Source organism: Eleginops maclovinus, chromosome 12 (genome assembly GCF_036324505.1).
Source record: "Eleginops maclovinus isolate JMC-PN-2008 ecotype Puerto Natales chromosome 12, JC_Emac_rtc_rv5, whole genome shotgun sequence".
Lineage (NCBI taxonomy): Eukaryota > Metazoa > Chordata > Actinopteri > Perciformes > Eleginopidae > Eleginops > Eleginops maclovinus.
This window is the reverse complement of record NC_086360.1, coordinates 26,313,204-26,327,039: the sequence shown is the minus strand read 5'-3', so window position 1 is coordinate 26,327,039 and position 13,836 is coordinate 26,313,204. Positions and strand designations below refer to the sequence as shown.

The 13,836-nt window shown below is 41.1% G+C and overlaps 1 protein-coding gene and 1 long non-coding RNA gene across 2 annotated transcripts in view; one reads left to right on the top strand and one right to left on the bottom strand.

The window, feature by feature from the left end:
• Positions 1-13,836, top strand: part of LOC134873733 (splicing regulator ARVCF-like) — a 116,538-nt gene that overhangs the window by 60,025 nt on the left and 42,677 nt on the right. Inside the window, 4 exon segments of the mRNA XM_063897541.1 lie at positions 8,444-8,561; positions 8,644-8,815; positions 11,262-11,279; positions 13,210-13,281. Of these exon segments, the coding sequence (XP_063753611.1) occupies positions 8,444-8,561; positions 8,644-8,815; positions 11,262-11,279; positions 13,210-13,281 (380 nt within the window).
• On the bottom strand, positions 5,007-9,523 carry LOC134873734 (uncharacterized). The gene is made up of 3 exons (XR_010166981.1): positions 9,405-9,523; positions 8,637-8,809; positions 5,007-5,316 (listed from the first exon to the last, which is right to left on the bottom strand). It is a non-coding gene; the product is annotated as an uncharacterized LOC134873734 (long non-coding RNA).

The following is a 13,836-nucleotide window of genomic DNA, read 5'->3' as shown; positions in this document are numbered from 1 at the left end:
AACGTTTTTTATGCAGAATTTCCAAACTTTTCGCGGTACAAACTTCTTAATTGGGAAAGTCTTATGTATTTATCTAGTCATGTGATTGACAAACTGTATATATTTGGGACAGAGGATTAAATTGTTTATGTTCGCACCACCATACACCAAATCAAATTCATTGAATGTGTAAAGGTACCTGGCAATAAACTTGATTCTGATTCTGATCCAACAAGCAATTTGAAACTGTCAGCTTGGGCTCCAAGAAATGAAACAATAACCTTTTAAAGCCAACTTGATAATCCATGATCCACAAGTCCCAACACTGCAGCCTTACATAGAATGCCTCCTGATCAAGCACTTGTAAAATGGCTAAATGTACATACCAAAACAAGACATATCAAGCAAGGTTAGGGTTAGGTTCAAGCAAACCTAGGACACTCAGTCTCAAACAAAAAAGCTTAAGCAAAACTAAACCAGTTTTAAATGTGGAATAACTCAGAAAGATATTAGGCAGAAGTGTGTAAACAGATCTCAGAACCCTTCAGGTTGAACTCAATTTGGGTTGACATGTTATAGAGATGGTCCTGGGTTTAACAGAGGGGACCTTTAACAAGCGGACAGCCTTGAAGGTTTTTACTGACCGAGCAGTTGTATCTGCGGACAGGTGAGACACATACGAGACTGCAAATGTGCATTGTCGGCTCTGAGCCAGGGTCAGGTTAAAATTCTTTGAGTGCTAGAAGAATGTATGATATGTGAGATGTGTGAAGTATTTCTGTTGTCCGTCTTCAACGGGATTGCTGGGTAACTTCAGAAGAACATGAACCTCAGCTCCTCTATTTGTTCCGTGTCATTCTGAAACAAATATAACTCCACCCTGGGAACAATGAGCAGCATTAGCCTCAAACCAACAGGCTACAATTAAATAATCACACAAATGAAGTTAGACTGAGGCTTATTCAGGCCGAGAGGAGATAGATTGAGTCCACAGTGCAAATCTCTCCCTCACGACACCGAGTCAATATGTCTTTCATTTTGTTGGTGAGTAAAACAATAAACAAACCTTGGATTTAATTAGACGTAGCGATATGAGATTTGGATGAGAAATGGATGTTATTTAGAAACCCAAGGCCAATACATGATGTCAATATTGTATTTGTTATTCTCGATAAAGCACTAAGTATTTATTCAACACCGTCAATTCGGCTTTTGTCTCGACCCCTGTAAAGTAGATGTCAGTTGTTTTAATAATAAAACAGTATCATGACATTATTATTGCTAAAATTCCAATTTAATTTAACAATAATCCAGGTTATATCTGAGTTAATTGCTGCTTCTCTATTGACTTTATAGTTTAAAGCCCTTTGCAATCAATTTCTGTGACATAATTGTACAGAACTAGATCTTGAAACTACAGTCAAAGGTGTTGCTTGCTGTTATGATGTCAATATAATGCTGAACATTGAAAAATGTCACTAATTGGTCCTATAAATTGGTCTATCTTTAATAGAAAGCCTAAACCTATGAAGGAAGATGTCCTAAACCATGTGCTTCAGTCCTTCCTGCCTCTGTGAATGAGTCACACTGCTCTGCTTTCAGTGTCTGTAAACAGAAACCTTGAGTTGTTCTTTCCTCCAAAGTAGTGTTAACTCCTCCATTTCCACAGTGACGTCGCTCTGCTGAAGTGGTGTGACTCACATGATCCTGCTGACCCTGTCTGCTCCGTTTGTTTTTAGGAACTGAAGGTCTGTTTCAGTATTGTCTGTAGTCTGAGATAATGGCGTGGATGCGCCCTCACTTACTCGTAGATGGTCTTTGCAATCGCATTTCTCTCAGCTGAAGCTAAAGGGTGATTGTTTGGTTTAAACCTGTTTACAGTCAGCCTGCTGCCTCACTAGGAGGTGCTCAATCTGTTCAACACCTCCACAATAAAATCACTTACCTGTGTTAAACACGGTTATACGTACACTGTTTGTTTTTTAGATCATTTTGAAAGGTTAGGTATCAACACTAAAACCCCTAAAAAACATAACTCCATCCCTCCTATTTAGTTTGGGTCAATAAAAGCATTTTCTTTTAAATATAGTTTAATTTAAACCCTACAGGCAATGGAAAGACCAACACAGCCACAGAATAGTATTAAAGTCTTATGTTCTATTAATAAAATATATTGTTAAACATGGTTATAGCTACGCGGGTGTTTTCCTATTGTTTTTTAAAGATAGTTTTTGGACACTGAAACACCAAAACAACTCCAAATGTCTGTCTGACTTTCCTATAAAGTCTAACGTTTTATCATCAACGTTTAAAAAGCAGACATAACTACCTTGTTATTGTAGTTATTAAGAGTAGTCACTTATTTTAGCTTTTTGAACCAGCCAAAGAACATGTTTTCATTGAAATATGTTTTGTTTTTGTAATGATTGGCGTAGAAAACTATTTTTTTACTTTTAAAAAAACATCAACTCCCGATTACCAGCTTTTAGAATCTGAGCATGAGTTTGCCTTCTTTCATGACAGGGATTCAGACGAAAACACGTCGAATTTCAAGAGGATTTTCTCATGGTTTTCTAGCATTTTCAGGAGTAAATGATTAATTTATTATTCAAGATTTAGAATCGCGAGTGGCACCTTTACACGCCATCAGAGAAATCCAAAAGCCTCCCAGTTGCAAAATGATACTCTCCCCGCCAGCTGAACACCTCATATTCAAACTGAAGGTAATTTAGGTGTAAAGAGTGCTGCTCAGAAACTGCAAACCCTCAGTCAAATGTCTCTGGGTCGTAAATGCTGTCATCACCCGAGGAAGACGAGTGAAATTCCTGTTATTAACTTCCAAGTAGCTTTCCGTGTCCAAGTTCCCCCTCTCCTCTGCTGCTATCACTTTGGCTTCCACTCAAAATGACAGACTGTAGTCAAATGTGAGAGACGGAGTGTGTGTACAGTGTGTGGGTTATCACGCCCGTCTAGACTGCGATCCAGGCCCGAGCGTCTGCTGGAGTAGACGCTGCGCAGTTGCTGGTTTGAATCCAGAACAATATAACATCCAACGGACAGAAAGCACCAGAAATGATTTCACACATAAGATGCTTTCCAGACAGTTTTTTCCCCGGCTGTAGAAATGTGGAAACTTGCTTATAATTTTAGAACATTTGCTGCTGAGTTGAAGAGATGCATTAACGAACAGACGGGGAATAAACGAGGAAAGTCAGCGAGAAGTTGGGAAGTTTTTACATCAGGGCCACAGTGTGAGGTCTCACTGTCTTTGTCATGATTTCTCTCATTCCCTGTCATACTTCTTTCTTATTCACCATCTTTGTCAGGATCATGGTTTTGTATGTTATTTTTCCCGCTTCATTTTGTAATAACACCCCCCCTTGTGTCATATCTTGTTTCAATTCCTGTCTGTGTTTTCCCGCCTTTTTGTGCTCGTTTTTTCCCGCCCTTTTTATATCCTCGTGTTTTAGAACACTGTTTTTTGCCAACCTTCTCCAGAGGGGCATAGTATGAAGTATGATTAGAGGGTTAGCGAGGTACTTAGAGCTTAAGTCTTCTAAAATACGAAAGTTTACTTCGGGAATCAAAGCAAATATTTCAAAAAAACACAACCAAGTATTAACTATTCATTTGAAATGTGTGTTTCTGGTTAAAAAAAATCCAAATCAAAGTAACTAATGTTACAGCATGGCTGAAACACCTCCATTGGACTCCTTGTTTTACTTTTGTATCATAGTGACATCTCTATGTAACTTGTGCTTCTATTGGCCAGTGCTCCAACACATTGTACGTGATTGGCCAAGGGGCGGGACATCTCTAAGCAGTTGATCAATCACAACAGAGCCGAGCTGAGCAGACTGGGCTCATGTTTCAGACAGAGGGTGAAAAGAGGTGCTGCAGCACAGGCAGTATGAGAAACATAAAGAGCTTTCTGAACATTAAAGCATGGAGACATGTCCCAGTAGGGAGACTAATTTGTCCTCTTTAAGCTCAGTTGTGGCTCTTTATTTTGGGCTCTTTTTGTTCCTGCGTTCAGGTCCAAGCTTAACAACGTAACAGTCTTCCCAGAAACTACATCAGTACCTCGTTCCTCCATAATGTCACATGTCTCTCTATTTCCCCCGCGCTCTCCTTCCCTCGACCCCTCGATGAAGCGACACTGCTGACAGAAACACATCTCCATGGTAACTGTGACCAAGCCCACGGTTGCCATAGACGCAGGGTTTGTGTTCCAGGGAGAAGTGCCGATGCCATGGAGAATCTGTTTACTCACAGAGACACAGCTTACAGCTCCATAAAGCCGCGGATAGTTTCAATATAATGGCCTCCTCTGTCGATAGGCGCCGGCTTATTTACTGTGTTTATGGTGCGGGATCAGTGAAAGGGAAACTGTGTAATAAAGTGTGTGTAGGTGTGTGTGTGTGTGTGTGTGTGTTTGTGTTGTCCTTTGTGGTGCCCAGGGTTAGGGAACAAGAGCTGGTTCTGTATTAGAACTGGTACCATCACAAGACTGGGAATAAAAGTGCTTTTCAAACCTACAATCCGCTGCTTAACTGTGAATAATGCGGTAAAGTATAGTGTGAGCGTAGAGTTAATAGGATCCATTCAACATTTCAAATGACAAAGCTTTTCCTTTACCATTGTTTCACCTCCCAACTAAAAGGAATTATTGTTTGCGTTGTGCTTATTGTTGGCTCTAATCCAATTAGGGCTTTATAGATATGATTGGCATTGTGGACAGAACAATGGCGACAGACAGTTGCAACAGAAATGGCGACAAGAATGGATGAGATGGAAAAAACTGCTTCTTTGATCAGTTGGACAACATTTAGTGCTCGATAAAAATGACTTTAAAATGCTGAAATCACTGTTTGATTACAGCATTAATGAATTTGATTTCAAACAAGGGCTGCACAATCATTTAAATAGCAATATGGACTATACACTATTAAAATCCCAGTTTGTACAATATTAAGTAAAGGCAATTATTTTTGGGTTTATTATTTATTGTAGTGCTTCAGATAAAACCCAGCTTGAAAAAATATTTCTGATTTAATAGAAATCCTTGTTTGGTACTGATACAAAGCAGAACAAATTGATCCATCATTTTAAATATATCTTTCCATGATAATGATTGTCTTCACGCAGGTTTAAGTCAGATTTTCTTGCTCCTGCACAGTCGTGCCGTTGACCTTGCAGAGCGTTGTCAGAGGTCAGCGGCGTCTCCATCCGCCTCCATCCTTACCAATAAGTCCTGCTTCAGTCTCTTTGTCCCAGCTGCTCTATTGTCCTCTGATGGCCTCATGACTCTGAGCGACCTTAACACCCACCTTCCATCTGATCACACACACACACACACACACACACACACACACACACACACACACACACACACACACACACACACACACACACACACACAGATCACAATGACAGATTGACGTGTGTGTGCAGAAAGACCTCTGAATTCAGAAACACTTTTTCTCAATTTCTGACGGCATGAGGTGTTCTTATAAAATGTTGTTTTTGGGAAGAAACTTCATTAAAAACAGTTGTTTGAAGCTGATTTTTAATACAAAAAAAGATCAAACAGGGGTAATTATGTCCTGTTTAACCGCTAATGAAAGAAAATCTAACTTATTTGGCCAATCTTTAATCAAAGTAAATATTAAAAGTATTTATTATTCATTTGAATTGTTTTGGTGCAAATACCTACTATTCTGTAGCTGAAAAAAATCCAAGTATAATATGAAGTAGAAAACACCTGAAACTCCTCCATTGGATGTTTACTTACAGAACATGACGACATAAACCTTCTGCTTCTATTGGCTCACGCTCCAACACATTGTACGTGATAGGCTAAGGGGCGGGACATCTCTTAAGCGGTTGACAAAAGAGCCGGCCAGCTAATCAATCAGAGCAAACTGGGCTCTGGTTTCAGACAGAGGGTGAAAAGAGGTGCTGCAGCACAGGCAGTATGAGAAAAATGAGAGCATTAAAGCATGGAGACATGTCAGAGTAGAGGTACAAAATAAAAATATGAACCTGAGAGATGTATAAAGTTAGCTACATGTGCAGAATCACTACAACAGATGTTAAATGACCAAAAAGATCAATACTCATCAGCACCTTGACCTCCACTAAATATCACACCACCAGACAACCTGTCCAGCGCCAACAGCTCCACCTGCTCGGTCTCCACAGATGCACCGCCCATAAACCTCCGACCAGGACAACTGCTCCCTGAAACACTCCTGGAAATGAAACAGCTGACAATAAAACTCTTCTGTCCGTCTGCCCCCGATACACACTCCTGTCAAATAAATCCAGCGCTGCCGCCGCTCTGGATCCATTTGCAGGGGAGGTGGTGACCGATATCTGACAGCTGGAGACGGATGGCTTTAGTTTATGAGAGTCCAACTGCCAAAGATTAGTTTTAATTAGCACTGACTTCTGTACGTCCCTCCGTTTATACACAGCTGAGATACTCACACACAGATACACACTGGGCATGGAGATGACAGGCAGTTGTTTTATAAGTGGAGCGCAGGTGATGTGGTTGGATGGAGTTCTACATATAGATTAAATATAAAATAGAAGCCTTTGGTCGTAATGCTACATGATTAGCAACAAATCCATGTTTAAAATAGCGGGAGAAGAGCCAGTTAATGTAGGTTGCATTGAGTTACAAAATAATGCGTTCAAGCTCTGTTCATCAAAAATGAGTATCGGGCCGATGATGTGATCATGATGTGTTTAAAGGCTATCTTGAAATGCAGTTTCTGGTTAAAAACGTGAAAGAATTGAGTTGTTTTAAGAGGAATTTATCACAACAATATGATGAAGACTTTGAAGGAGGGAATTCTGATCTGTGTGACGGTCGTATACGAGCTCTAAGGAGATTGTTATAATAACTTCAAACTACAGATGGCACATTTTAGTAAATCAAAGCACTATTTGAATACAAAAAATACTAAGTGGTTCCTATTTATTTAAAGTGTGTGATTTCAAGTAAATACCCTCCAGACTGTAGATGACAATAACAAGTACAATTATTCTTGGGGAAGGTTTCATGCCTGTGGTAAAATGTAAGTAAATGAGGGGCCCAATTTTGGGGGAAATGCGTGTCTACCAATCAGTCGGTAGTTTGATACCCAGCCCTGACGCAAATATACTTAAGTGTGTTTGTTCAAATAATTGCTCCTCTAGGCATCATTACAGTGTACGTTATTTTGTGTAAAAAGCTTCAGCTAAATGACATGTCTGGGACCCCTGGGTGTGGGTCAATAGGTGGGGGTCACATCCATGCAAATTAATGAATGAATCACTGTGTCTTTTTTTGGGAAACCTCATACAGCAGAGGGGGGTGGGGTGTCGGTTTCAGGGGCACACTGCAGCTCTGCTTACCTCTGCAGGACAGCCACTGCCCCCCAGTACTAACTGGAAGGTCGGCTAATGGGATTATGTGGGTTGGAAGCCCTCATAAATGAGGTCCCCGGTGAGGAGCAGGGAGCCCCGGCTATCCTTTAACCCGGTTTAAAGCCTCTCCGTTCACAGTCGGTCTCCCAGAAGCTCTGCGGCTGAGTTTAAAGGAGCTCTGCTCAGAGCCGTCTGATGAAACATGGACAGCATTTCTCTTTGTAGCTAGAAATACATTCATATTCATCATTCTTTTAAAGCTTATTCCTTGAGCTGTCTGGCTTTATTGCATTGTACAGGAAGGATAACGGGTCACATGTGAACCCAAAAAACCCCACAGTGTCTTATTTAACAGTTATATATCTGCACCTCATTGTTATCCAGTCTCCAATATCTTTCTGTGGGAACCTTAAAACTAAAAATGGAATATCATTGTGATTTTACAGACAGACAGACAGACAGACAGACAGACAGACAGACAGACAGACAGACAGACAGACAGACAGACAGACAGACACACACACACATACACACATACATACATACACACACACACATACACACATACCGACATACATACATACATACATACACACACACACACACACATACACACATACACACACATACACACATACATACATACAGACATACACACATACATACACACACACACACACATACACACACACACACACACATACACACATACATACATACACACATACATACATACATACACACATACATACATACACACATACATACATACATACATACACACATACATACATGCATTTAAGATAATGACTAGTGGCCAAGATATTTCTTTTGGACATTACAAAAACACCTACAATACCATGCATACCTTAGTATGTTGTATAGTAGACACTTAGGAGTCAGAATTCAAAATAACACGCACTGATTGGCTGCAGAAATTGCAGAAGATCTGTATCGTGGATCTTATTCCTGGTTGAATCTGGTTGTTCCTTGACATGCCTCTCCTGCTCACTGACGGTGTTCACGTTTCACTTTCTTTCTACAGAAATGTGAGCTCAGACGGGGCCGAGGCTCGCCGCAGACTGAGGGAATGCGAGGGATTGGTGGACGCCCTGCTGCACGCTCTCCAATCAGCCGTCGGGAAGAAAGACATGGACAACAAGGTGCCACTAACACACATATCTAATGCAAAACGTTCATATGATTGTACAAAATGACAACAACTCTGTCTCTTTCACCTCCCAGTCCGTGGAGAACTGCGTGTGCATCATGAGGAATCTGTCCTACCACGTCCACAAAGAGGTGCCGGGGGCCGAGAGGTTCCAGGACCCCTCGACGCTGCAAGCCCCCGGCTCGGCGGGACCACAGAGGAAGAAAAAGGACGACGCCGGCTGCTTCGGAGGAAAGAAGGCTAAAGGTGAGGAGGAGGATGAAAAAGTGGGGATATTAAAAAAAGCGTGTTTTATTTTGCCTTCTTCTTGGTTTTCTGTAGGAAGTAGAAATAATTGATGGACAGCAGAGCAGTTATTCAAACAGCTGTTTTGCATAGATACCATTATTCCCTTTGTTTTCCTTTTCTTAGTGAGTCCATTGTTGGTTTTCCCAACAGTGCTCGGCTCATTCAAATCACCTCTAACAATGACTGTGTTAAAAGGCAACGTAAAATGTCAAATCTGATGTGCATATAGACGTTTTGTCATGCAAATTTGGGTGAGTAATCCAGAAGAACACAACATTTAGGAGTAGTTAAATGTGTTTATGCTCTTTAATTGGTCCGCTACAATAAGCATATCAAAGTCAACCCTATTTTCCTAGCATTTTGTTATACAATTCAGATTAGGTATTCAAGACGTTCAGAGGCACTTTAACTAACAAATCCAGCCATTTAGTCTCTTAAATGTTGCTAGACACTTTAAATACAAAGTACTTTGGCTAAGTTTAAGCAACAGAAACACGTTTTCAGTGGTTCCCGACATTAAGCATTTGTATATTTCCAGTCACGGTACCATTGCCCCACTGTGATGAGAGCTTGTGTTCAGCTTCAGTCTGCTGCTTCGCCGTTATTGATTCTCTTAACAGATGTGCACGTGTTGTACGCAGCAGCCTGTTAGCTAAACGACTCCGCTATCTCCCTGCTGTACAACGTTAATGGCGGCTGTTAATCAGTCAGCCAATGAGGCGTGACTACCAGCCGGTGACCTCTACCGTCTCATTGGACAATCCGTCGGTTCAGGGGTCAGGACGACACGCAGCGCACATGTATACAGAGTAACCAATTAACCACGTAAATACTTTTTCTCTCACACACATGCACATGCAAACACGCTCTGAATAATGAGAGGAGTTTTGCTGCACAGTCCCGAGGCGGTCTCGGAGGAAGCGAGGCTCCGGTACAGAAACATTAAGCGGCGCTATAAAGGAGCGCGGAGGCGGGCGGTTAAGCAGCCCTGTCGGCAGTACGCTGGGTCATTTGTTACCTTAAGTAGGCTAAGTTTGGCCTGCTCTTTAGTTTAATGTCACATTCAGTATTAAATATACCATTATGCTCAACTGGCGCTCAGCAGCTCAAGCTTTGTGTTAGCTAATAAACAGGCTGAGTCTTTCTGCTGTCTTCTCCGTCTCTCAGCGCACATTTCTGTTTTTCTGAGGCAGTGATTTCAGTTACGCACTCATGCAAATGCTTTGCTGTTATCTTTATGCTTCACTTTGACTATTTGGACTTATTCTGCCTGCTTTTTAGCGTCTCTTCCTGCACTTTAATGTTCTTCCCAGGCATCATTTTAATGATACTAATGTAATGTAATGCTTCACTTTGACTATAAACTGCCCTCCCAACTTACAATTCTGATTATTTTCTTTCATAGTCTTTACTCTCTCTCTCATTTGCTTTCTTCTATTCATATTTTTCCACCTTCTTTATTTACTTATCACTCTTTTCTGGCTATTTTACTGCCATTCAGTTCCTTTTTACCCAGGCAGTGATTTTCGAGACGCACTTATTCAAATGCAGTTACCTACGTGGTTCAATTTGACTTAATACTGCCTTATTATCTTACAATGCTCATTCCTTTCATCTACGGTCTTTACTGTTTCTCATTTGCTAGCTTATAGTCATAGTTTTCCACCTTTTTTATTTACCTTTCACTCTTTTCTGGCTGTTTTACTTCTCCTGTCTTCTCGAGCTTTGTTTTAGCTAATAAATCACCTGATTCTTGGCTCTTATTTCCATCCATTAGCCACATTTCTTCCGTAGTCTTCACTGTCTATCTTCTTTGCACGCCTGAATTCATGTTTCACTCTTTTCCAGCTACCTGACTGCTCTTGCCTTCTCACTCTTTCTTCTCAAGCTTTGTTTTATTTAATAAACGGCTATTATTTCCATCTCTTAGCTCAAATTTATGTTATCCCAGGCAGTGATTTATAGTAATACACTTGCTGTGCTGTTATATATATGCTTCACTTATCTGTTCCTTTTATCTGACAATGACAATGAATCACCTTTCCTACCTAATAGTCATATTTTTCCCTGCTTTAATTTATGTTTCACACTTTTTTCTGGCTGTTTTCCTGCTCCTGTCGCCATTCTCTGTAAAGAGCCCTTCCACTCTTCTCAGAAACACCTCTGGACTGCTAATAGCTTCCCATCTAGCCTCTCAAAAGTCCTCCTTTCCCTTTTGCTCTCTGATTTTGTGTTTTCTCCTCCACTCTTCCTCCTCTTCAGTTAAAGATGACTTCTTTTTGTACAAACTGTTCACATGTGCTGCACTGCTTCCTGACACGCACGCCTTTTCACCATGACTCTTCTCTCTTCTCCCCGCTTTGTGTTTTTTTGGCATTGCCGCTGCTTCCTTGGCTTACTATAGAGGAATGGTTTAATCAAGGTGAGTGTCCCCCCCTCAACTCTTCTCACTTTAGCTCCCCTCCCCTCCTCTTACCCCTGGCTGTAGAAAATTGTAGAAATAGTGTTGGGTGTCCTCCAAAAGCTAAAGAAAGTGCTAAAGACTTTAGAAAATCTGGGTTTTTCACTCATTTGACATACATCCCATCACCTCTTCCCCCCCCCCCCCCCCCCCTATAGCATTAGTTTTTCCTCTAAGAGAGGTGAAAGGTAAAGGCAGCACTTTATGACACAGGTAAGTCTTTCGGGGAGATGAGCAGAGCTTGACTAATCAAAATGAAAACTGTAAAACATCTAAAGTGTGTGTAGACTTAAAGCTGATCCCAGCAGCTGAGAAAAACTGCAATCAAACGTAAAGCCTCCTCCAATCTCTTTTGGGGTTTAAGCATGAATGTCAAGCTCTGCCTCGGACCCTGTTGTGTGTGTTTGTGTGTGTGTTTGACTTTGAAGAAGATGGGTTACTGATGTTGATAATAGTTTGCATTGAAGTTTCCAATATCCGTACAGTGTCGGTGTTTTCCTGCAAACATGTAGAGTTTGTCATTGCTATACCCAATAAATTCACCTCAATGATGCCTAGATTATATAACAATAACAATATAGAGAAACCAGTAACAGGGAATCTATAAAAAGTGAGAAAAACAACGAGAAAACAAACAACAACATTAGTTAAAACTGTCACGGTTGGGGTAAAGTAGACCCAAACGCAGTACCAAGACAGGAAAGGCAGGTATCAAGGTTTAAACGTAAAGTAGCTCAAGGGAAGACAGGTCTAAATACACACAAGGGTAGTCACAGAAAAGACTCAGCTGGGGAGGGGAGGTGAAACACAGGGGGCACAGGCACAGGAGAAACTATAGACAGGAAGTAAAGCTAGACAAGACACTGGGAGGAAAATACATTTCAAAACTAGCGACGGAAACCCAAAACCATGACAAAAACAGATTCTGAATAAGGTTTTTCCATTTAAAAACATGAGGATTCATTAGGATATGTATACATGATCCTTATATTATCAGGGGATTCATATCGCACTTGATGAGCTCCTACCTCAAGATTTAATAGTAAAGAAATTGAAATTGGTAGTGAGTTTAGAGGCACTTAAATGGATAAACATATACCATTTTTGATTAGCGAAGGCAGGGTGTAAAGCTTTTCATAGAGAGGACAATGAGGGGTACGTTAGGTATCACCAGTTAGACTGATAAATAGCATTCAAGGGTGGAAACAGCAGCCTGGTTATATATTTAATAGTTCTTCACTAATTGGTCCGAAAGGAATTGTTTGACATTTTTGGAAAATATGAGATACCGAGTGAATTATCTGCTGCCTGTAGCTTTGTACTTAGCAAACAGCAACATGACACTGACATCCAGTCCTCTAACTCTGTGAGAAAGTAAACGTATCTCCCAAAATGTCCAACTAGATTGAGGAGCTTTGAGCGAGCGATTTTAATGTGATGTATTAATAAAGGGTCATATTTAGTATATCTAGTCTCTGTATTCGGTAAGTTCATGTGAGATGACCCCCCCCCCCCCCCCCCACTCCATTCTCCAACTTCCACTGCATTACAGTCAAAGTGTTTTTATGTGATTGTGATTTAAAGGTGTGTGTGTGTGTGTGTGTGTGTGTCCCGGATGCTCGCACAGTACGTTTATCCCATCTTTGTGAACACCCTGCTGTGTTAAAAAGCAGACAGTGGGAAATGTACGTGTGTGTGTTTGAACATATCATGCTTCTAGAGACCTGGATTAGACCGATATGGCAATTTACAAATGGATGTAGACACTGAGTTTGAGCAGCTTTACTCCATCTTTTAAAACGCATATTGGTCTAACCCTGGATGCCTTTCATAATCCAGTTGATTCAGGATATTATTCTAACTTTTCCTCCCTTCCTGCTCCTCTACCCAGGCAGGAAAAACGGCGACAATGACAAAAACTACGACACAATCGATCTGCCCAAGCGCTGTGAGCCGACCAAAGGTAGGCTTTGTCTTTTAAGCGAAACACACCTTCACTACTGCTGAATAAGAACATCTCAGGGGAAAGGGACACCTGAATAACCCTCTTTTAGATGTTACTCTGCAGGAGAACACAGAGAGGAAGTGAGTCAGACCTTGGAAGGCGAGGCCGGTGAAGATATGAGTGTGATTGGTTTAGTTGGAGGCAGGTCAGGTGTGATGGAGGCCTCTTGACGGAGAGTAAGAGGCGGTCTGATGATTTAGCTTTGTTTGAAAGTTGTGTGTCTTCTCTGGGACAGTTGATTGTAAGTAGCTTGTGAAAACATCAGCTCTAAAAAGAATCTTTTTGTTAACTAGGCAATAAAAAGAAGCCTATACTGAGCTCTGTCAGGTTTAGCAACTTGTCAGTTTCACACCCCAGTTTTGACTCCTTTTAGCGGCGCTGAATGGTAGGTTCTGTACCCTTAGAGAGAACCAGGCTTGCGGTCTTTATGCTAAGCTAACCAGCTTCTCGTTTTACTTCCCCATTTGTTGCACAAACATGAGAGTGCTTCTCAATCTCATCTAACTCTAACGC